A 21,767-nucleotide genomic window follows, 5' to 3' on the forward strand; every position below is an offset into this window, starting at 1 on the left:
GCGCTATGCAATACGGATTGGCTTAAAATAGCCACTAGGGTGGTTACTCAGGCTGGCTAACAGATGTGGACTAACTGTTCGGCCGGTAAGAGGCGCAATAACTGATCAGCGCTCTGAAACTCTACTACGTTTAAAAATATCGCATCGTTCTCTGATAATTGCTATTGCTGTTGTTGTCAGGTCACTCTCGCTCTCTACGGTGGTTAAAATTAAAACACTCGTATATGTTTCACCTGTATAAAAAATGGAAAAGGTGAGCAACAACAACGCACAGCAACAACGGCGGACAGCAGAAGCGACCGTTTTGAGTCAACGCGAGGAAGAAGTAACAAAGCAACAACAACAACAGCGCATACGATACGAGTACATGCTTTAGTCAGCCAGCCATGCAGGCGAGTGTATGTGTGTCAGTATGTACATTTACTATATGTGTGTTGACGGCAGGTAAGCAGGTAAGCAAAGGCAAAAGGCAACAGCAACACAGCGCTGCGAGGTTCGTCTGCGGCAAAGCACTGCTGTCCAATCAGTCTGAACTCGGTTACCGACAACGATGAAACATACGGCGGCGCTTGAGTGGCTTACTATTCGGCTTTAGTTGGACTCGTTGGTTGGTTCTTCTTCGCATTTCGTTCATTTCCTGATCGCGTCGCGTACACCTTCGACGCGCTTACCTCGCCAATCCATCGACCACCACTCCAAGCACAGGGGCGACAATTGGTCGTACGTACCCACGAATTTTCAACTTTTAATGAAGCGTTTTTTGTGTGATTTTCGAAATTTCGCATTGACATTCCATAAGCGCTTTCGGTGTCTGCAGCGCCTGCAAGCCGTCGCGTTTAAGTAAAAATAATAATATTAATTAATTGCAACAACAATTCGCGTAATTTGCATGAATGCCTGCGAAAGTAAAGAAAGTGAGTTATCTGATTGCTGAAGGGGGAAAGAAATCTTAAGGAAATATTTACCCAAAGCAAATGCAATGAATTGTGCAAAGTGACAAAGTAAACGCAGGAAGTTGGATGCGAATTTGTGTGGCGCTGTGCTTTTGCGTGGGCGAGCTTGAGCAGGCAGACTCCGAGCCGTCGCTAAACGGCCGCCAAGAGAAAAGCAAATATTTGCGGACCAAAATAAAATACTTCGGCGCGTCTAAGTTGTTTTTATGGAAAATTATTGAAATTGAAATACAGTAATTATGTTGACAGCAACAAAGCAACAAAGCGAGGCACGAATTATCGAAAATCCGACGCGCTAAACAGTAATAATTTCTTGTAAATAATTGTTTTCCCCACAGCAAATGTGCCTTAATAGTGCTTTCTGACCGACTAACGTATATACATACGTATGTACATATGTGTGTATTAAATTTTTGACATAACAGCGTTAAGTGCTCTGAAAAACGCTAAGATTTTTAAAATAAACAGAATTATTTCTAAGTGATCAAGTGCCTTCGCGTATGCCTTTTTCAAAAAAAATTATTTTATAAAAGTAAAATTAAACGCAGTGGCAACCTTGGGTTTTATAGAATTGAAATATTAAATAAAAATATAAAAAATAAAATAAAGAAATATAAAATAGAATAAATTTTACTGATAAATTTGTCAAAGTGGCAGCTTGCTGCTGCGACGCTCAAAAGCAAAAGTAACGGAGTTCATACAAAAGTGTTTTAAATGCATACGGATATCATAATTGGCGATCAGTTTGTGCCATCAACAAATTATTGGGTAATGCAGGTGAGTAAATTCATTAACATTATTTGAATAATTAAAGTTTCAAAGGACGGAGTTTTGTAAATAGTTAACAACATACAATTGGAAAGTGATTCCAAAAATGAAAAATTTAGTTAATAGTAACAAATTCAAGCTTTGAAATAAAGTAGAATAAAAAAATTAAAAAAAAAAATTAGCTAAAAGCAACTAAATAAAAAAAATGTTTAAATTAAGTGAAAATCAAATGCAAATAAATTAAATCAGCTGAGGGAAAAACCTTTGTGTTGTATTAATATTGGAAAAAGTAAAGAAAAAATTTAAGCTCAAAAATTCAAAAAAATATTATACAAAGGAGGAAAAAACAAATAAAATAAAAGAAATAAAAAGATATAATAAAATAATATAAAGTAAAATAAAATAAAGCGGTAATAACTAAATGAATAAATACTTAACAAAAACAAATTTAAACAAAGTAGAATAAAAAAGTAAAATAATATAAAATAAAATGAAGTAAAATAAGTTAAAGTAAAACAATAAAATAATATATGAAAAATAATCAAAAGCAAATTAAATTAAATACAAAAATAAAATAATAAATAAAAATGAAAAATAAATTTCAAAATATTATAAAATAAAACAATATAAAGTAAATTAAAAAATTAAACTATATTAAATAAACAAACAATAAATTAACCATAAAATAAAGTAAAAAATAAAATAACTTAAAGTAAAACTAAAAAAAAATAATTTTCAAAAAAGAGTTAAACAGAATTGAAACTTTAAGGGGTCAGTAGGGTAATCTGGCCTGTTTTTTGACATCTTTTTTTCATAGAAATTTTTATTTTACAATAGACAAACAAATGTTTTCGCATATCATGAGGTATATCATGAGGTATATCGTGGAGTGTATGTTGATAAATAAAGGAGTAATTAACTTTTTTTTAATTATTATTATTGTAATAACATTGTCAATAAATTATAAAAAACAAAGGGACGATAGCCAGGCGTTTTGTGAACATTTAAAAAAAATTAAGCGAATCGGTTGAGTAGTTCGACCGGAATCATATCCGCCAGTTTAAAAAAGTGTGTTTTGAGAAAAACGTATTTAAAGTGCCAGGTGTACACTCCGAGCGCTCCGAACGTCGAGCGGTATTATTATTTTTGGGCCTTTTTCGAAACCTTCCATTGGTAAAGTGGGTTTATGCATTAATTCTCAGGGTATAAGGGAACAGAAAATGCAAAAAAAATTGTTTTTTTGAAAAAAGACCCCTTAAATTAAAAAATAAAAGAGTCAAACAAAAATTAAAGAATCAAATAAATAAAATACTAAAACTATTAAATTTGTATTATTTAGTATTGAAAATATTACAATTTAAAATATTAAAAATATTGTGCTTTAAAAAAAATATAAAAATATTTCGAATTAAAAAAATTTGAGCAGTTAAAAAATAAATGAAAGCGATATTAATTTCAAAATCTGCAAACGACAAAAAGAAATAATTATTTTGTTACATATTTTACAAACCATTCGATGTGTTTTAAACGTAGTATCACCGTCGGGAAACGAACATGCCATCGAATTCTCAAATTTCACTGCAGAACCCCTTCATATGTACATATGTAAACAATAATAGCATAGGTTGATTGACTATGGGGTAATCACTTAATTAATCAGTTATAACTGTCAACATACATACATACCCATAATTTGTTATCTAAAATGCAAAAGAGCGTAACATCACTTTTTATAATTTAACAATACAAGAAATAGAACTATTTAAAATAGAAGCTACTTCTATTGCGACATAGTTTGAATTTGGTTTCGCGTCTGATATCAGTTATACAAACTGGTTATACTTACATTACATTATTTAACAATAATTTATAATCTATTGTGAATCGTAGTCAATAAAAAACCTCTATTTCGAATATTTTGTAGATATGTCGTTTTGTATTTTAGTTGACTCTGCTGTACTCACCCGCATTTAGCACCGTTAGCGCGGTACTTTGCGAACAGATTTATTTGTTCACCAATTCAATTGTGGTCATAAAGCTGTGTACAATTTTGTTTACATTTTGTTGTTGTTGCAATAAATAGATACTGCCTTTGATTAAATGGAAAAAGAGCTTTGCTAGTTAAACGATTTATTTTTCATTTATCGTGAGGTGAATGTGCTATTTTATACCTGAGTTTTCGGTTACAAAAACAATATGGCAGAAAAGTAAGCGAGAAAATGCTTCTTCTGTCTCTTTTTGCAACTATAATTTGTCCGTAATAATTGTGGAATTTTTTGGCCTAAAACACAGGTGATTGAGCGTGAGAGCTGCCGCTGAGATAATTTTTGATTTTCTCGTCACCAAAAAGCTTTATATCTATTATTATTTTATCTATTGCTACGTGATCGACTCTTCATACTCTATACTCCGTATTAAGTTGATCATAAAGTTTGTAGCACCGAGAACGTACTAGGGATACCCTATAAAGTATATAAATAAATGATCAGCGTGAAGAGCTGAGTCTCTTTAGTCGGTCTGTTCATATACGCGTGAACTAGTCCCTCATTCTTTGAGATATCGTTCTGAAATTCAGCATACGTCTCTTCTTCGCAAAACCATATAAATTGATCGATAAAATTCAAGTCCTTCTACGAAAAACTTTTTATTTGACCAGACGTCTTCACGTAGTAATCCGAAGTCCAGATCAGATATCTATAGCATAAAACTGCCATAGAAACTTATCGATCAAAATCAAATTAAACCTTTTTTATACCCTCTCATGCTATAAAAAAAGCCCAGAGCAGGGTATTACAGATTCGATGTAGCCGAAGTAAGCGTTTTTGCTTATTGTTTACTATCTTGGCGAGTATGCCGAGCCGTCGGCAAAACATGAATCAATTTGTAGGTGTCCGCGCGTTATCGCTTGTCAGCGCATATCAACAACTTAAGCGCTGTTGCCAAGCAGGTCCTATTTGTAAACACATAAGCTGGCACACATTCACACAGACGTCTTCGCCACTAAACTGTTGAAACGCGTGCGGTGCAATCCTCTTGACTCCATTTTACACGCATTGCACCCTTTACCTGCTATACCAACATGCAAAACCTATGGAAGGAATAGGAGAGCCCCTTACACATACATTTACGTATGCCTCGCTGTCCGACCATCGAGTCTCAGAGGCAACTTGTTTATTTACACGTGCAGCTTGGTGCATTTGCTCGCGACGGTTCGCGTAAATGTTTGCTTGTCCGTCCGACCGGCGGTTGAACGTTGGCAAGGTATCTACGACTGCAGCCCGGTGCCTCATGCGCTTTTTTCTCATTCAACTGCGAGGCAGCAAACGGAATGCGGCGTTGAGATCTTTTCTACCTTTTTATTCCTCGCTGCTCCATTGTCACACTTGTCATATTAATGCCTCTTTAATGCCAACTGCGATGTTGCAATGCGCGCTCACCTCTGCGGACATCCTTTTAGTTGCTGCTTTAATACGGTTGTTGTTGTACTGCTGTTTATTATTATTTTCTGTTGTCGCTTTCCAAATGAAGCGCGAAAATAGCAAAAAAATAAAAAGGAAAAGCGTAGTGAAATGTTGTAAGTGTAACGCTTGAAGTTCGCGAAAAAAGGTGTAAATTTAAAAGTGTTAATATTTCATTTACTTATCGCGCTTGTTAAGCGGTTTCCTGTGACAAAAGGCACTTAATTATTTATTTAAATATGAATCGTGCGTAAATATGGGTTGCCTGCACTCATAACAGCCCAAATACATATATACATTTGTATATACATAAGAATTTATATATTCGTATGTGTTTTGCGTTCATAAGGCCACGGGTCGTCCGCAGTTCGCAAACATTGCCAATAATCAATATTTAAGATATACACTCGCATTTTTCTCTTAAAACCGGTTTTAACAGGAAACTCTTATCAAAAGTTGTCGCACGAATTATTTACCCGCCGACATTTTAAATACGGATTTTTATTTTAAGTCGCTCTGTTTTTGAAAATATGGTAAACAAATTAAAGCTTTTTCTTTTTAGTTACATTTTTGAAATTTTGAGAAGAATTGGTTGATTCTGCTTCATTTTAAAATTGATCTAGTATATAAGAAAAAACGCTTTGACTTTCAGTACTTGTTACAAAATATCCCCTCCTAGGACCACGGGGGGCTCTAGGGCAGCCTCCTGAAAATGGTGTAAAATCGTAGTTTTTCCATACAATTTTCACTAATTATTATAAAATTTATGTATTTTTACGCATAGAGTGACTCTATGTTTAGTATTTTTATTATTTCAATGAATTAAAGTGGAAATCCACTTTATTTAAATAATAAAAACACTGAAAATTAAAAATTGTGTATGTATTGGTAATACCAAGATAACCCAACCAACCATGTATACAAGACTCTGAAAAGTGGGCATTATATTACGTCCATATAACGAAAATTTGGAATAAAAAATTGCGCGAAATAGCTGATATTCAGTAATTTTGCTTACATTTCAAGGAACAGTATAACACGTAATTGAAAGCTGTTTTATTTATTAAATTGTACATAAAATTGCAACTTAAAGTTCATAATTTATCATTAATTCAATTAAATATATTACAAAGAATGTGTGTGTGTTAAATTGGTTAAATTTTTTGCAAGCAGTGCAACAAAAACTTCAAAAGAAGAGAGCCATTGTTTGAACAAATGTGAAAATGTGCGTTTTTTGCTTACTTATATCTAAAAAACAAATTAACATTTAACAATAAATTTACATTTAAACCAAAGTTTAATTCATTGGCTCTCCGTGCTATATAAATTTTAAAAAATCCGTGCACTCATTTAAGAGGAATAAGCAGTGAAAATGAGATACTGAAACGAACCTAACCCAAATATCGCATTTAAAGAGATTTTTTGCAGAAATAGAAAATTAGTGGTGTATAATATTGGTAATAAGTATAGTTACTGGCCCAAAAGTGTATATGAATAGTCTGCTACTCAAGAAAATCCAATTAGAGGTGTCAGTTATCATCTTTGCAGAGCAGGAACCGTTATATTTCCATAAAACCTTGCTGGGGCTCAATTTTTGGTACTCACTCATACTGCAATATCGTTGAATTTTCAATCAGTTCTTAAAGAAAAACTGTCGTCTTACATTAGAGAGATAGCGATAATCTCAGTATCTCTTATGAATGGATAAAATTAATTTTGGTTAATGTTTTGGGTATGAAGTATTTCAATACCAGATTCATACCAAATGATTGGGTATGCCTTTTTGCCCAAACACGAAGCAAGAGTCATCGCTCAACCATCACATTCTTAAAGCCTTACTCTTTCTGATATTTCTGTTTCGGAAACCGGAAAACTCGCTTCGGGGAAGGCGTCATGAGTCCAAACATCCATTATATGAAAAACGCTAAGCACACACCAATTGACGTATGTATACGGTAGAGATCAAACTTTACACGAACGTTAAAAAAGGTTGTACTAATCTTAGAAAATATTTTATTAAAGATTTGTTATAGTTTATATAGACCATCCATTCGAGTCAAATTTGATCTTGGTGTGTAAGGGGAGCTGTATCAATGATCCGTTTTCTAATAGTTCCTCTTCTTTATTTCGTTTTCTAATGAAGGTTTAGTTCTGACGCTCGCTTAACTCCGTTTTGTGGTTTTTGCTAGATCAGGCTTTAAGTTTTTCATGCAATTCACTTAGTAGATGAAATATTTAATCTACGAAACTCAAAACACCGGTAATTTAGTGAAAATTTGGTAGAAGACTCAATAGTTTCGTTAAAAAAAAATTTTAGTTCTTAATTCTAAGGGCCGACTCTGCGAGAAAAGAATGATTCTCAAATTGATTTTTGAAGTATTTAAAGTTTTTGGTTGTAAAAATTGATTATTATATTTCAATCGATTTGAAGTTTTAAGATTAATTAAATTAGCTTATAGCTATGCGACTGTGATTTTGGAGGCCGTTTCTTGCTAATTTTGGGTTGCTAAAACTAAAATGATAGTAAAAATTTGCTGACACTTTGAAATGGTTGTGGTTTAGTCAAGGGGTGTGGGATCAAACCACCATCATGTACTTAAATGACAAAAATAACTGTACGTGATAGAGAACTTGTGAACTCAAATTCGTAATCAGAACATGTAAAAGTCCCCACAGACCTCTTAGCACACCATTCGAAAACTTTTCTTTCAGATTTGTTGAATAGCGTTATTTATATAACTGCTGGTTGATCAATGTCATAGTATTTGGTTCGTTGGTTATAGAAGTTCCCAAAAACACAAAATATCTAAATATATTGTAATTGCACGAAGTTCTAACAACTTGATTGAATCGTCTTATTAAAATTTATGACAATAAGGTTTCATTGATTTAAAACAAAAATATGTAAGAAAGTATTTAATATGGACAATATCACAGATCAAAGCCTTTTGTGGAAAATTTTAAAGGACAATGTACTATTTAAAAGTAGCAAATGGTCTCAAATCAAATGAAGAGACTCAATGAAGGACAACTTCGAGTAGGAACGAAATAGAATCAGTTGGAATTAAATTAATTAAATTTTACTCAGCGATAAAAAGAAAATTTAGATTTTTACACTATGAGATTAATACCTAACCATTAACTAATACTACTATAATTATCTTTATATCGGAATATCGCAGTTAATTGAAAATAACTGACACACACACATTCAAAAACAACAACAACGACTAGCTGATTGCAACTACATGTGCAGATGACTAAGCGATGGTATTCCCCGAAGGCCCTACGACATGTGCCACATTTGCCATTCATACACACAAACACATATGTACGCTCATATATATACATATGTTTACACAATAATGAAAGTAAATATGAAGCGATAAGCCCGTTTTCTCTAGGCGCTCAAGAATAGTACAATCGGTTTGTTAGTATGCATATTTCAGTGTTTTCTGTCACATCTCTGCCGGAACACTTCCTTTTCTGTGTCACATCCCGTTTGCTTGCGCGCTAAAAGTTTTACAACCGCTTAACAATTGTTGAACTAATTAAGCATTTTGCTGGCAAATATTTACTTTTGGCCTTTGTTGTTGTTTTCGTCGTTGGGCCGCTAAACTACAAAAGCCATTCAATAAACGGCAGACAGACGGACGGACTGCCCGCAAACGCAACAAGTCATCGTTGCCATCGCTGATACATACATCTATACATTCATACTGCAAGTGTCTACAACAACAACAGCACCTATTTGCTTTGGGTTATGTACGAGTTGTATGTATGTGTGTAGCGGTTCGCTTGCCATCTGGCGGTGTGTGTGTGTGTGCCAACTGTCAATACGGCAATTGTCATCGTGTGTGGCGCTGATATGACCAATGAGCCGTTTGTGCATTTGCCATTGCCGGTACCGTTGTTTTGGCGTTTTGAATATGCCTGCGGCTGCCCGCGGGGAAAAAGCTAATGCAATGTCAATACATAAAGAATTCTTACAAAAGTGTGGTGCCTATCTGCAGGGAGAATTTCTGTAAATTAAAATGTCGAGATAAGAAAGTTGGTGTGCTGTAGCTTTTACAGTTCCGTGCATTTGCTCTTATTGTTGTTGTGCAATGTAAAGTTTCCCACGCCAGACTTTCGTACACATCAATGTGTGAGTATGTATGTATGTCACTTTTTATTCTGTGCACGGGAATTCGCTTGTGATTGTAGACCTTGTGTTTTATGAGGGCTTTCCTGGAATTTTATTAAGTTAACTGTCTGTGTGATTGCACATATCTGAAATATAAGTATATACTTACATCTAGATAAGATGCATTTTAGTTTGAGTACCGTTTGTCTATTTGTGATATACACATGTTCACATTCTTCAAATTTTATTGCTCGCTATGTGGGTGGCTTTGAGAGCAACTTCTGATATGACATTTCATGAAAATTCATTCATACATACATATGTACATACGTACAAATAACATCTGCTGAAAAATGTTGGATTTGCTAGTTGATAATACAAGTTACTTTTTACGCGTAATTGCTGTCCACTTTGAAGAAGTTCTTGTTCTTCCGAATTGAGGTAAAATGAAAGTGTGCTTTGAGGAATTTGGTTCTTTGATTCGCTGGCTTAAAATCACTGCATAATATAGTTGATGCCCAAGAAAAGTGTGGAGAATATAGAAACAAATTTTTAGTGTTGTATTGACAATAGAAGGTGATCCTGTATGTATAGGGGTAAGCTACTATTAGGAAGGTCTTTTGCCTAAATTATTCTTCAAGGAGAAAATGTGATACAAGCTCTCTATAAAATTTAGTCCAGACGGGTCCGCAAGCCAAAACGATAAAAATTGTCTTTTTTAGGATGTTCGTAGGAAGTTTGATCCCCTTATGTCAATTCGTGTGAGTTTTAGAGCTGTCTTTTAGGATGCAAAAGGTTTACCTAGCGATTACTTCTGTGGAAAAAAATTAACAGCAAGCTTGAAACTTTGTGTTTCCAATTGAATCATGGTTACAAAATTGTAGAAAAAGTTGCAGAAGTGTTTCGAGTAGTGTACTTGTGAAGTTATCGAAAAATTGTTTCATGCAAGTTGTGCATTGACCTACATATGTTAACGACAATAATATCGAAAAAATAAAAGAGTATTTGCCTCAAAATCGGCGTGTCAGTATCAAAAAGAAAACAGAAGATCTAAAAATCTCTTATATATCGATTCAACATATTTTGGTTAATGCTTTGGGTATGATGCGTTTCAATACTAGTTTCGTATTCCAAAAAACCTCAATGTTTTCAAAAAACAATGTAAAGTGGTGACTAGCCATCGGTTTGCGAATATGATCAGCCGAGGCCAATTATCAAGTTTTTTAGGCTCTGGATCCTACTTGTATTTTAAAAGCGATTTCTATTAAAATTCGTGAAAATGTATTTTTTTTATCAATCTTGGTCCGTTATAAATTATAAATATAATTTCAATTTCGTGCACAAAACTCCACTGAGTAACCAAATAAATTATTCACTTACCGAAACTGGAGCTGCAGACAATAAACACCCAACCTTTTCCGTAACTTGTGACCATTCTTCGCTAAAAAGTGCAATAAATTCAAAAATAAGAAAGTCATAAATTATTAACTGCCCCAATTCAAACTAGCCAATTAATGCTAAATAGGACACTTGAATAGAACCATCCATAGGCACTTAAAATTTTTGATAAATTTATATTTCCCTTTCAACAACTTTTATTACACTGAGGATGCTCCTCCACGTGGTGACGGCCTATTCGACCCACTCGACCCATAAACATTGTGAAATATCAACTAATTCTCCAATAACATATACAAATAATTTATTTAATTGCCTAGTTGTAAATAAAATGAAACGAATCGTCTCATTCAGAAATTCTAGAAAAAAAACAACGCTCAACTTTGTGCATTTTGATCTTCCACTTGTCAACTATGCCAAAAAAGCTTATATTTTAGGCCATAAACTTTTTGTTACCGCCAATAAAACCGCTATCTTATCGCTTATTTGAATAAAATATATTTTTATTAATAAATACACTTGTTCTGCATAGAAGAATTGACGAAACAAGTCCCAAAAAAGTTTATGTCGCGAAAGCGTTGCAATTAAGTTATTAGTTGTATACAAAAATGTAAAAAAAATGTATGCTACATAAATAAATTGTCGCCACGGTACTTCAAAACGTATACTGTGCCCACCTATCCCCAAATATTTGCTTATGAACTTCATACAATTATATGGTAATAAATTTTAAAGCCAACTCCACCCTCAAAATTGGACTTTTCTTACTTGTGTGGGGTACAATAGACATTTTTGTTGTTGTAGAAAACTGAAGAATACCACAAACTGTATATGAGTACGGCACGATATATTCAAATGTGCGCCTGTCGCAATTTTCGGCGTCTCAAGACATTTTCTTTGTGAATTATAATCAGCTGTGTTTGCTTCTTCAAACCTGGGAATGTGGTGAATCGAACACACAATTGGCGTAAATTGCAAGAACTGGTATAATAGAATAGAACTGTAATATAGGGATTATGGCCTGCCTTTAATGAAATAAAGATATTTGTATAAATTTGACCGTGAGTCGTCTGTTGAAACTGCGCTCCCAAATTAAATCGATAAAAACTCTAGATTGGTGAAATCTCTTTTTATATTCTTGTGAAGTTTCATCTCTCTATGTCAATGAGTGAATGTTTTGCACCTTTTTTCTTTCGGCTGGAAAAGTTTATCTGGCTATTTTTACCAAGGTAATAGATTGTGCTTGAAATCGTCCGCCTATGTTCATAAAAAGTAAAGAATCATTGTTTCACAACTGTCGGGTTGGTATTAGAGATATATCAGAAGATCACATTTTATGTATACTCTCAACATATGTGTTTTGATTAATTTTTTTCGTATGAAGCGTGCTACAGTCGTACAAAAATACTTGCCCTTTTTAAATACCGACGGTCGCCAAATAGTTGCTTGAGAATGTAGCTGACGACCCATCCCATAACTTATCAAAGACATCATTATTGGAGGCTTATGAATATGAAATTGAAACTGTTCAACAATCTAACGAATGGCACTCCAAAAATTAGCCAAAATCGAAACAAGGAAAATTCGGTGAAATTTGTATGGAAAATAAGTTTAGTTATTTCCATTCTTGTATTTGCGAAAGAGCCAAATTTGAGGGCGATAAAAAGGATTTGTATTAAATTATGTGAGAATTTACTTATTTTCTGTCAGTTCAGTTCAAATTAGCTCAAATAATATATGTACATATGAATATACAGATTCTCACCTATATTTTAATCTCTACATCATACATTTTACAAGAAGACGCAATCGAGCATCGCTTGATTGCCAATTAGACTCGACAACATCGCAGATTTCGCATTTACATTTTATTAATAGCTGCATATTCCTCTAGTTGTCCAAACGCGCATACACACATCCGTTTGCGTTTGAGCGTTCGAGCAGCGGCAATTCTTTAAATTTTTATGCATTTATGTACGGCGATTGCCAACTAATCAGCAATCAGCAATGTAAGTATGCTGCTAAGTGCCGCAAACAAGTCATAAAGCATTAAATTGATTGTTTAGCAAATAAGTTTGGATTTTATTTATATAAATTTATGTATTCACGCGTACATATACATACATATGTATGTGTGTGAGCAACAAAACAATATATAAATGATAATTTATGTATATAATCAGTTAGTAATAATCTAATAACTTTGATTTATAAGCAATTTTTTGCGTTGCCTGCACATGCAACCAACCATTAAGTCACAACAATAACAATAATAATGACAACAAAAGCGTTAAATATTATTAGCGCAAATGCATAAAAATAACAATAAGAAAACCAGCTTGTCGTTGCCACCTTCCACGCCAGTTCCGTGTTCGCGAGGTGTCCACCCGCAATCGCTTGCAGGGACGATTTGTTCTGGAGCATTATGTAGTTGCATTAACGAGCTGCTATGATTTTGTATAATTTTGAAATTTAATTAGCACACTTAATTGTATGCATTGCTGATTTTAATTATATTAATAAGAACTTGTATAATGGACTGCCATGCTTAAATGACTTCCTTTAACTTGCGACAGCCATACTTTTATTGGACTATAAACTTCGTTTCGAAGAACCCTATAGTTAAAAGATAATTACGTAATGGTTGCCGGGTTAAGGCTACTGTGATGCTATAAGTTCAGATCTGTCTGAGAATACTAGGGTGATCTCTAAATAAAGGGAATACTTTTTTACAGCAAATTTCCTAAACATACTTCGCAAGTAATAAGTGGATTCATATATACTATTTGGTTGAAATCACTCGTATAGTTCAATAAAAGATGTCGCATGGAAGTTAAAATCCAGATTTCCATTTCTAGAATCAATTATATTTATCGATTAAATTATTTTTACCCAATAATGACAGTGTCATAATCACTTCATGTGCTAATTATTGTATACTCATTATAGTAAAAAATTTAATCGGCAAACATAACAGGAATCATTCAGAAGCTAAAAATGTATTTATCAATAAATTATATAAACTATTGGTCTCTAACTCTTAAATTGATAAAGGTCTGATTGTTCGTAGATATTCATACTAAATAGTAGAGCAAACACTTTCATGTATATTTAAATTGCTCAGTTCCTTTGGTAGGAGATGTCCAAGTATAGAAATATATAATTGTGAGCAAATAGCACATCTTTAGCGAGAAAACTTTCCTCTTAGCGTTAATATTGATATAAATAATATTTATAAATATTTAGGTATTTACACTGGTATTTTACCGCTATTATAAACAAATAAATTGTCATGGTTCATTCAACCGGCTCTATGTCTGATCCTCTAAAGAGTCATGTTTTGAGTTATTTGCACCTGGCAGCGAAATGTAATTACCGTATTGTTAATTTTATTGTAGACTATTGAATAAATAATAAAATTCCGAGTCCAAGTTTAACAAGAAAGTGATATCGGATGATATCTATTCTGAGATCGATTGTTGATATTCATTTATAATGAAAAGAAAAGTATATTCGGGAATAATTTATTGTTCAGCGTGTTTGGAGTTCCTTTGTTATTTGGTACCATTTCGGCATAATCATAATATAAACAAATATTTTTACTCTTCTAAATTTAAAAAAATGTGAAAACTTTGCTCAAGCCTATCTTCAAAGTCAACAAAAGGTAAAAAAATATAACATTACATTTAATGCTGCTGTTATTTCTAATGAATAAATAATTATAAATCGCTTCAAAATCATTTAAAGCGTTCATAAAAGAAAAAAACAAATGTTGAACATTTATTAATAATCAGCAGACAAGCATTTCACAATTAACTGTAAAGAATCGCTTTTGTATGAATTAAAAAATAAAAAAGTTTCTTAAGCAGTCATTTTTTAATTTCACACAAAATTGAAAACCATTGCCATTACCAAAAGCGCTGTGGGTGCATTTGCACACATATTGACGTATGTATGAGTACATGTGTAGTATATATACATACATACATACATAAATTAAAATTGGCCAAAAGCGCTATAACAATGCCATCATTCAAAGAGTTGCAGCAGAATTGCTGAAAATTATAAATATGCGAAATTAATAATATATACTAGCGGGTGATCCCAGCAGAGCAGAAAATATAGCAGCCGTAGCTGAGAGGGTACACAAAGACAGTGGAGAGTCGGTTCGTCGCCATTCGCAGCAACTCGGACTGACTCATGGAACGACTTGGCTCATTTTATATGAAGATCATAAATTGAAATCGTATAAAATGCAACAGGTTTGGTGTGATTTATGAGCCAGTGGAATCATGGGTCCAATTTCGATCGTTATCGCGCCACTATTTGATGCCTGAAATTGAAGCTCGTTATCTCCGCGAAATTTGGTACAAGAGGGCACCACTACTCACGCATCGCATCAAGCAATGGATTTATCGACAGAACACTTCGATGAGCAGATAATTTCATGTTTTGGGCCGGTCGATTGACCACCAAGATCGTGTAATATCAGCAGCGTTTGAAACGCTAAGCTACTCCCGTCGCATTTAATTTTGCTATTGCTACTCCTCTCACTTTGACATCAGCCATAGCAGATCTCTCTGAGCAGAGCAGAGCACATACTTTTACATTGTTCTGCTGTTGCTCTGCTACGGCTTCCGATGAAGTGAGAGCGGTAGCTATAGCATAGCAATAATTCCAGAAATTTTGCTGCTAAGGAGTAGTAAATGAAAATCCTGGAAGTGACATCGTTAGATTTTTTACTGAGAGGATACGAGAGGTCTAAAGTATATGCGGATAATCCCGCTTCGATTCAGACTTTGGAGAAAGACATCATTTGACTATCTGAGACATAGCCTCGGCCAACATTAGAAAGAGATAACCTTCAGAAAATAAATGCCAAGAGTGCTTTTTCGAATGATAATAAACATGCCCCATTAAATTTGAAGTTTCTGTGTTTTTACTTTAAAAAAGTAGAGAACCTCGAAGTGGATCACTCCTTATATACTTACTTATGAAAGTATGTATGTATGCAGCATAGGGAACAATTACAAACAAACAATTGCTGAATCGCATCCATTGACACGCTTTCAATGGCAATTATTCAAAATCATAAAGAATTAAATTAGGTCATAGGAGGAGAAGAAAACAAAAGCGCAAACGCAAAGGCAAATAAAAATGAAAACAATAATCCGCCAGCAAGTGCACAAAGGCACCAGTTTCACTTTTCATTAACACAAGACAATAACAGAAATTACATAAACCTCATTAAATTTAGTTTAAGAAACCCACAATTTTGCATATGAGAAAGAAGTGAAGCAAAAATCGGCGATCAAAGAAGTTCGCAGCCTCTTGAAGGAGGGAGAACCCGTGCACAGCAGGACACAAATCAATTAAATGCCAATTTTTCAAATAATTTGCGAAAAATAGAGGAAAAAGCGAAAATTACCGTTTGTTTTCGGTTTCATTTCAACAAAAACCAATAAAACTACCAAACTCACACATACATACACGCTCATATTGAAGCCAAAATACCACAAAGCAATGTGTAGCAGTCTACATTTAGCCAACTCATTGGCCATGTCAAAGAGCAAGCGCCGAAATGCGGCAATGAATGGAGAAAACCTCGCTGGCCGTGCGCACAAAAACAGCAACAACAATTGTTTGGAAATTATGCAATATCAATAATATCTAAAGCGAAACAGATCACACATAAAAAGTTGCTCCAAAAATGCTGACAAGGTTGTTTGGCATGCTGCGGGCTGCCACGGCATCATGTGTCGCAACAATGTTGCAGACTAATGAAGATCATTTGCCGAATGTTGCAACGCCAACGAACAGCGCCGTATGAGAATTTACTTGCGTTAGAGGTTAGGCAGCGAGTTCAATGGCAAATAAAGACAACAAAAAACCAGAAAACAACAACAAAAAATAACAGCTCAGCAAAAAAAGTAAGAAACGACAGGAAAGCAATAAAAATTAATATATTAATATTTTTAAATAAATAAAATTAATGCGCGCCATAGGTCTAGTTCAACTGTAGCAAAGTTAGAGAAACGAGTTAACTGGAATTCGTGCGAAAAAATTTGCTACACAAAACTGAAATATTCGAAATTAATTTTTTTCTATAGCAATAAGGGAAAAAAGATCGTTTAGCTGCCCGCACTGCCATAAATTATATGAAAATCAATCACTCACACTTTCATTGCGGCCAACAGCAGTAACAACAATGCCAATATGATACAATGTGGATTTTTTCAATATCATGCGCAAGGCAAAGTGATCTTGCAGCATTATTCCGAACGAAAGTAGCACGTGAAGTGACTCGGTTTTTTGTTTTCGATAAGGATGTGTGTGTGTGTGTGTGTGTGTGTGCGGAGGCTAGTTACTACACAACTGAACGTGTCGGGTGCATGATTTACTTAGCAGTGATTTTTGTTGCCATTAATGGCTGACAATGTTACTGAGAGTTTTCAATATTTTTTGGTACTTTCTTTAAAGATTAATTTTTATGTAAAATTTTTTATTAATCTAAGCACTTTCAAAAGTATATAAGTGCTTATGTATGTATATGCTTTGACCTACAGTTTCTTTAGGAGAAAATATTGGCGGCGAACAGCTTGTTACCACACCTGCTACTGCTCTTGTTGACTCAAAGGTATTCATTTAGTAGCATGTTCTTCTAACATCTCGAATCTCGCACTAAAGTTTTAACTAAGCTCCCGCTGAAAGCCTAGTAAACGAGATCTAAGCCGCTGCATCCGATTTATTCATTATTTATTTTATTTATCGCCTTTCAGTTACAATGCTGCCATGCCATACATTGTTATTATTGTTGTTGTGGCAGTTTACGTTTACATTGGATTGGATTTAACATTTTATCCACAATTTACGGTCACGTCATCACAGCCCCAACTATGCATGCATGCAGTAGTCCTCCAGCCGCCAGCTGTTGCGCTACCAGTTGGCGGTGGTGATACAAACACAATAACAACAAATACAAAAATTCCGATACGCTCTAACTGCTGGTGGATTTTGTTGCTGTCGCCGGTGTGTTGATTTTTAGGTTTTGCGCCGGCAACGTGATCTGCAAAGCCTCATTTGACGCCGCATTAAGATCAATTATTTGATTTGGAAATCAAATCTGCATGAAATTTTTTGAAATCTAAGTCAGAAAAGCACGAAAATATTTTGCTGTGAATTTAATTTATTTGATAAATTCTTAAACGCACTCATACAAAGCGATGCATTTACATACATACCTACATTGAGACTGACAACCAAATTTGGCAACTTGGTTTTGACTTTGTATAAAAAATTAGAATAAAACATTTAAAATATAAAAAAAAATTATAAAATTTCAATTTTAGTAAGATTAAAAAAATAAATATATTTGGATACCCAAAAGCCGATTTTAAATATATTTTTTGAGTTTTACTTCCGCCGAAGAGCAGTTAGATAATGCTATTTATTTTATTTTGTATTTATTTAAAAGCTAAATATTTTATATTTCGTTATAATGCTTAACTAATAAATTGTTATTTGTCTTAATTTCTCAGTTTTTATCCTTTCTTTTTACCTCACTTCTGCCTGTGTCCCCCATATTCAAAGGCTGAGCTTTAAAATCGAAATTTATTTTAAGAGCATTTCACTAAAAATTACTTCTTAAACTAAAATTCTCACACCAAACTTTCTCTTCACACATGCCGCCCAAGGTCAAAGCGTTATATAGTGAATACCGTTATTCAGCTTATGCTAATCCAGGGTTCAGAGTGACAAAAACCTACACAAGATTATTAGCATTGAGGTGTATTGAAGTGGAAAAGGTCTTCCACGTACACCGGGGCCTATACAAAGGTACACACAAGCACACATACATCAACACATATGCATATATGGTGCTCATATATAAGGATCGGTAAGCTATGCTTGTCCCGAGGCGAGAAAAACAATGATTTGTAGCGCACTTCATTAAATTTTGAACAACTTTGAGACATAGATACCCACATAAATATGTGAACGTGCGTTATATTTTAAGCGATTCGATTATGACAGCACTGTCACTTAGATTAGATAAGTGATGCGTAAGTGAAGAATTACTTTTTTAATTTTTTATGTATATAGAAATTGATTAAATCTTATATGCCACGTCATCTGAGATTGACACGATTAGCAACTGGAGGTGAATGCGGGAATATATGTATATATAGTAAATATGATATTAAATAAATAGGTAAGAATCGCTATATACATATTTAAAAAGGCTTCTGAGCTGACATGCGAGAATTTTGCATTTGTTATACTTTTCCGAACTCTGTTAGTGCGGTTTTAAATTCCCAAAGATCCCTTTTCTCTTTATATATAACACAAAATTAATAAGAAAAACCATTTGAAATACATGATTCTGAAACCCGGTGCTCACAAGCTCCTTTTATGATCAAAAAGCTGATTATTTGTTGGAACTGACGATATCGGTTCACTATATCATACAGCTGTCATACAAACTGAGTGATCAAAATAAGAATCAAGATCATTTTATAGCCTTTTATACTATAAAATCGCTTCTGTGGAGGGTATTAAAGCTTTAATGCAGCCGAAATTAACGTTTTTTCTTGTTCTTCAAAACATAGGGATCGTGATATTGAGAGAAAAACCAGTTTCAATTCCTTCTGAGAAGTTTTTAAAATAAATGGTTTAAGGGTGTCTCCGAGCATTAGGCGGATTTTACGAGAACCTCTTTCTGACTTGAACTATGCTCGAAGGTTGGGTTTATCATGACCTGTCTAGCGAAGCTTGAACTCAGGTGTGTTGTGTTATGTCATATGGCCGGCCTGAAAACTACAATAATGTCCGGTCCAGACATATTTGCTCATAAAATTATCAGCAGTAATGCCGAAAATATTTGTATGCTTAGCAAATTAGGAGGCATACTAAAAAATGAAATAAAAAATTCGTAACAAAAATACCAAATTTGTTTATTATGAAGCACATGTGAAGGTACAAAGGCAGTCTGATGCTGATGGACACGCTTTCTACGACGATTACTGTTAAGAAACAATAAATTGTAAATTGTTGTAAAATACGATGATTTGCAAAAATAAAAGAAAGAATAAAAAAGCATGAGTAATGCAAATCAGCAAGAAATATTCGCAGTAAAGAAATCCCTTTGCTGATAAAGATGTCGCTGCTCTGGCTGTAACCTTTTCTTAAATATATAAGTAACTAAATATGATAAACATTCTGGTAACAGACAATGGGCGAAAAGCTACGAGCGTTCAACGCTTGGCTAGACCACATTCATAGGCAAATGACCGGCGTGAATACGGCGAGCGTTTATGGCGATAGGCTTGTTTGGAAGGCTGGCAGCAGCCACACGCTACTTTACTACCGCGTATTGCCCGTTTCACACATCTGATGCTGCTGCCTGTTATCCACTGTGGCTATTACTGCCTTGGCTTAGCGATTTCTATTTTCGATTTTTCGTTTTTTTTTATTATTACGGCTTATGTTCATTGATTGGTAATAAAAGTTAAACAAGCAAATCAAATCAAACAAAATCTCAAAAACTGCTGCGGCGATCTCGCTTTGCATTTACTACAACATACTTAAAGAGATAGAGATGAATGAAATTGAAAACACACAACAACAACAAGTGTTTAAAGTTTAGACTCCAAACACACGTCCGGTGTTTGTGTTGAGAAAAGAAAGCGTTGATCTGTCATCTATAGTATATATATATATATACATACATATATACAAATAAAAATTTGAGTACTGGTTTAATTTTACTTTCTTCTTGATTCTCCTTCTTCTTTTATAGCACGAGCGTAAAATAGCAATAAAATATGTAATACCTTGTTGTTATTTAAATGGTATGTCGGTGGTAAAACAAAAATTGGGCCGGTAGTTTCAATAGTAGGTCAATAGTGGTGCGCCACAGTAAAGCAACTTTAAATTGAACTGATTCTAAAGTGTGTTGTTAAGCTATTATTGATAATGGTAATATATTTATATAAAAATATATAGAAACAAACCATTTTAAAATTTTCAAAAATAAATATTTTTATGTCTTATGTTAATACTTTCGATGTTCTTTTGCTATTTTTAAGTCTAAATATTCTTATAATGATGAGTTTTATTTGATTTAGTCCCAAATAATATTATCCTTAAAGTTTTTATAATATATAAAACTTCTTTCAAAAGAAACAGATCGCGTAAACCTGGAACCAATTTTAGTCCGTTATTTTAACCAGTTTAGTAAATCTTAAATCTTAAAGTCACTCTTCACGCGTATTTACTGTGCTTTTAGTTATTTATATTTCGTGTTGGTTTTTGTATTTTTTTGTAACAATATTGCTTTAATTTCCCGCTGTGCACTACTGCCGATTAATAGCTGCCTACGGCACTAATTTTGTTCGACAAAGATGATTTTGCTTTGATTAATGCATGCAACAAATTGAATAAATTGCAATTTTACTTAATTTTTACAATTAATTTAATGGTTGTTACACATTTTTGCATAAACTATATTTCACGGAATTCGAAAACACATAACTTATGATGTTGTTTTAATTACTTTTTTGATTTCGATTATGCGCAAAATTGATTTTTGTTGATTTTGCCGATTTTCAGTTTCTCTCCATATCATATTTTAAATATATGTATATATATGTATATTAAATTATATGTATATATTAAAAATATATTTTTTCACTTGTATAAAGACATAAATTAATTCCGTTGGTCATCAAAATTTACATGTCAGCCCTCATAATTTGTTTTAGCTCTATCCCCTCCACATATGTATGTATGTATTTATAGTATATGCATGTATGTAAACATATTCTCGCTTTAGTCAGTTATAATAACTTTTGTTCGAGCATCTCGATCGGCGATCACTCAAATATCTCATGCATGACTTCATTCATCAATTAAATCGGTGTGCGGCACAGCTGAGCTCTCAAAAAGTGCGCATTCAACAAGTTTCGCTGTGACCCTCGCAGCAAATACCAGCACACGGGTACCAGCTATTTGGCTTTTACACAAATTAATTGCCCGCAAATCCTGTCGTCCAGCTCAAATATG

The 21,767-nt window shown here is 33.7% G+C and overlaps 1 protein-coding gene across 1 annotated transcript in view; it reads left to right on the forward strand.

The window, feature by feature from the left end:
- Window positions 1–1,553: 1,553 nt before the first annotated feature.
- LOC120778876 (dendritic arbor reduction protein 1) overlaps window positions 1,554–21,767 on the forward strand; it is a 138,355-nt gene continuing 118,141 nt past the window's right edge. Inside the window, exon 1 of the mRNA XM_040110920.1 lies at window positions 1,554–1,730. Within this exon, the coding sequence (XP_039966854.1) occupies window positions 1,668–1,730 (63 nt within the window). The 5' untranslated portion in view covers window positions 1,554–1,667. The remainder of the gene's footprint in view (window positions 1,731–21,767) is intronic.

The sequence above is a fragment of the Bactrocera tryoni genome, chromosome 5 (assembly GCF_016617805.1).
Source record: "Bactrocera tryoni isolate S06 chromosome 5, CSIRO_BtryS06_freeze2, whole genome shotgun sequence".
NCBI lineage: Eukaryota > Metazoa > Arthropoda > Insecta > Diptera > Tephritidae > Bactrocera > Bactrocera tryoni.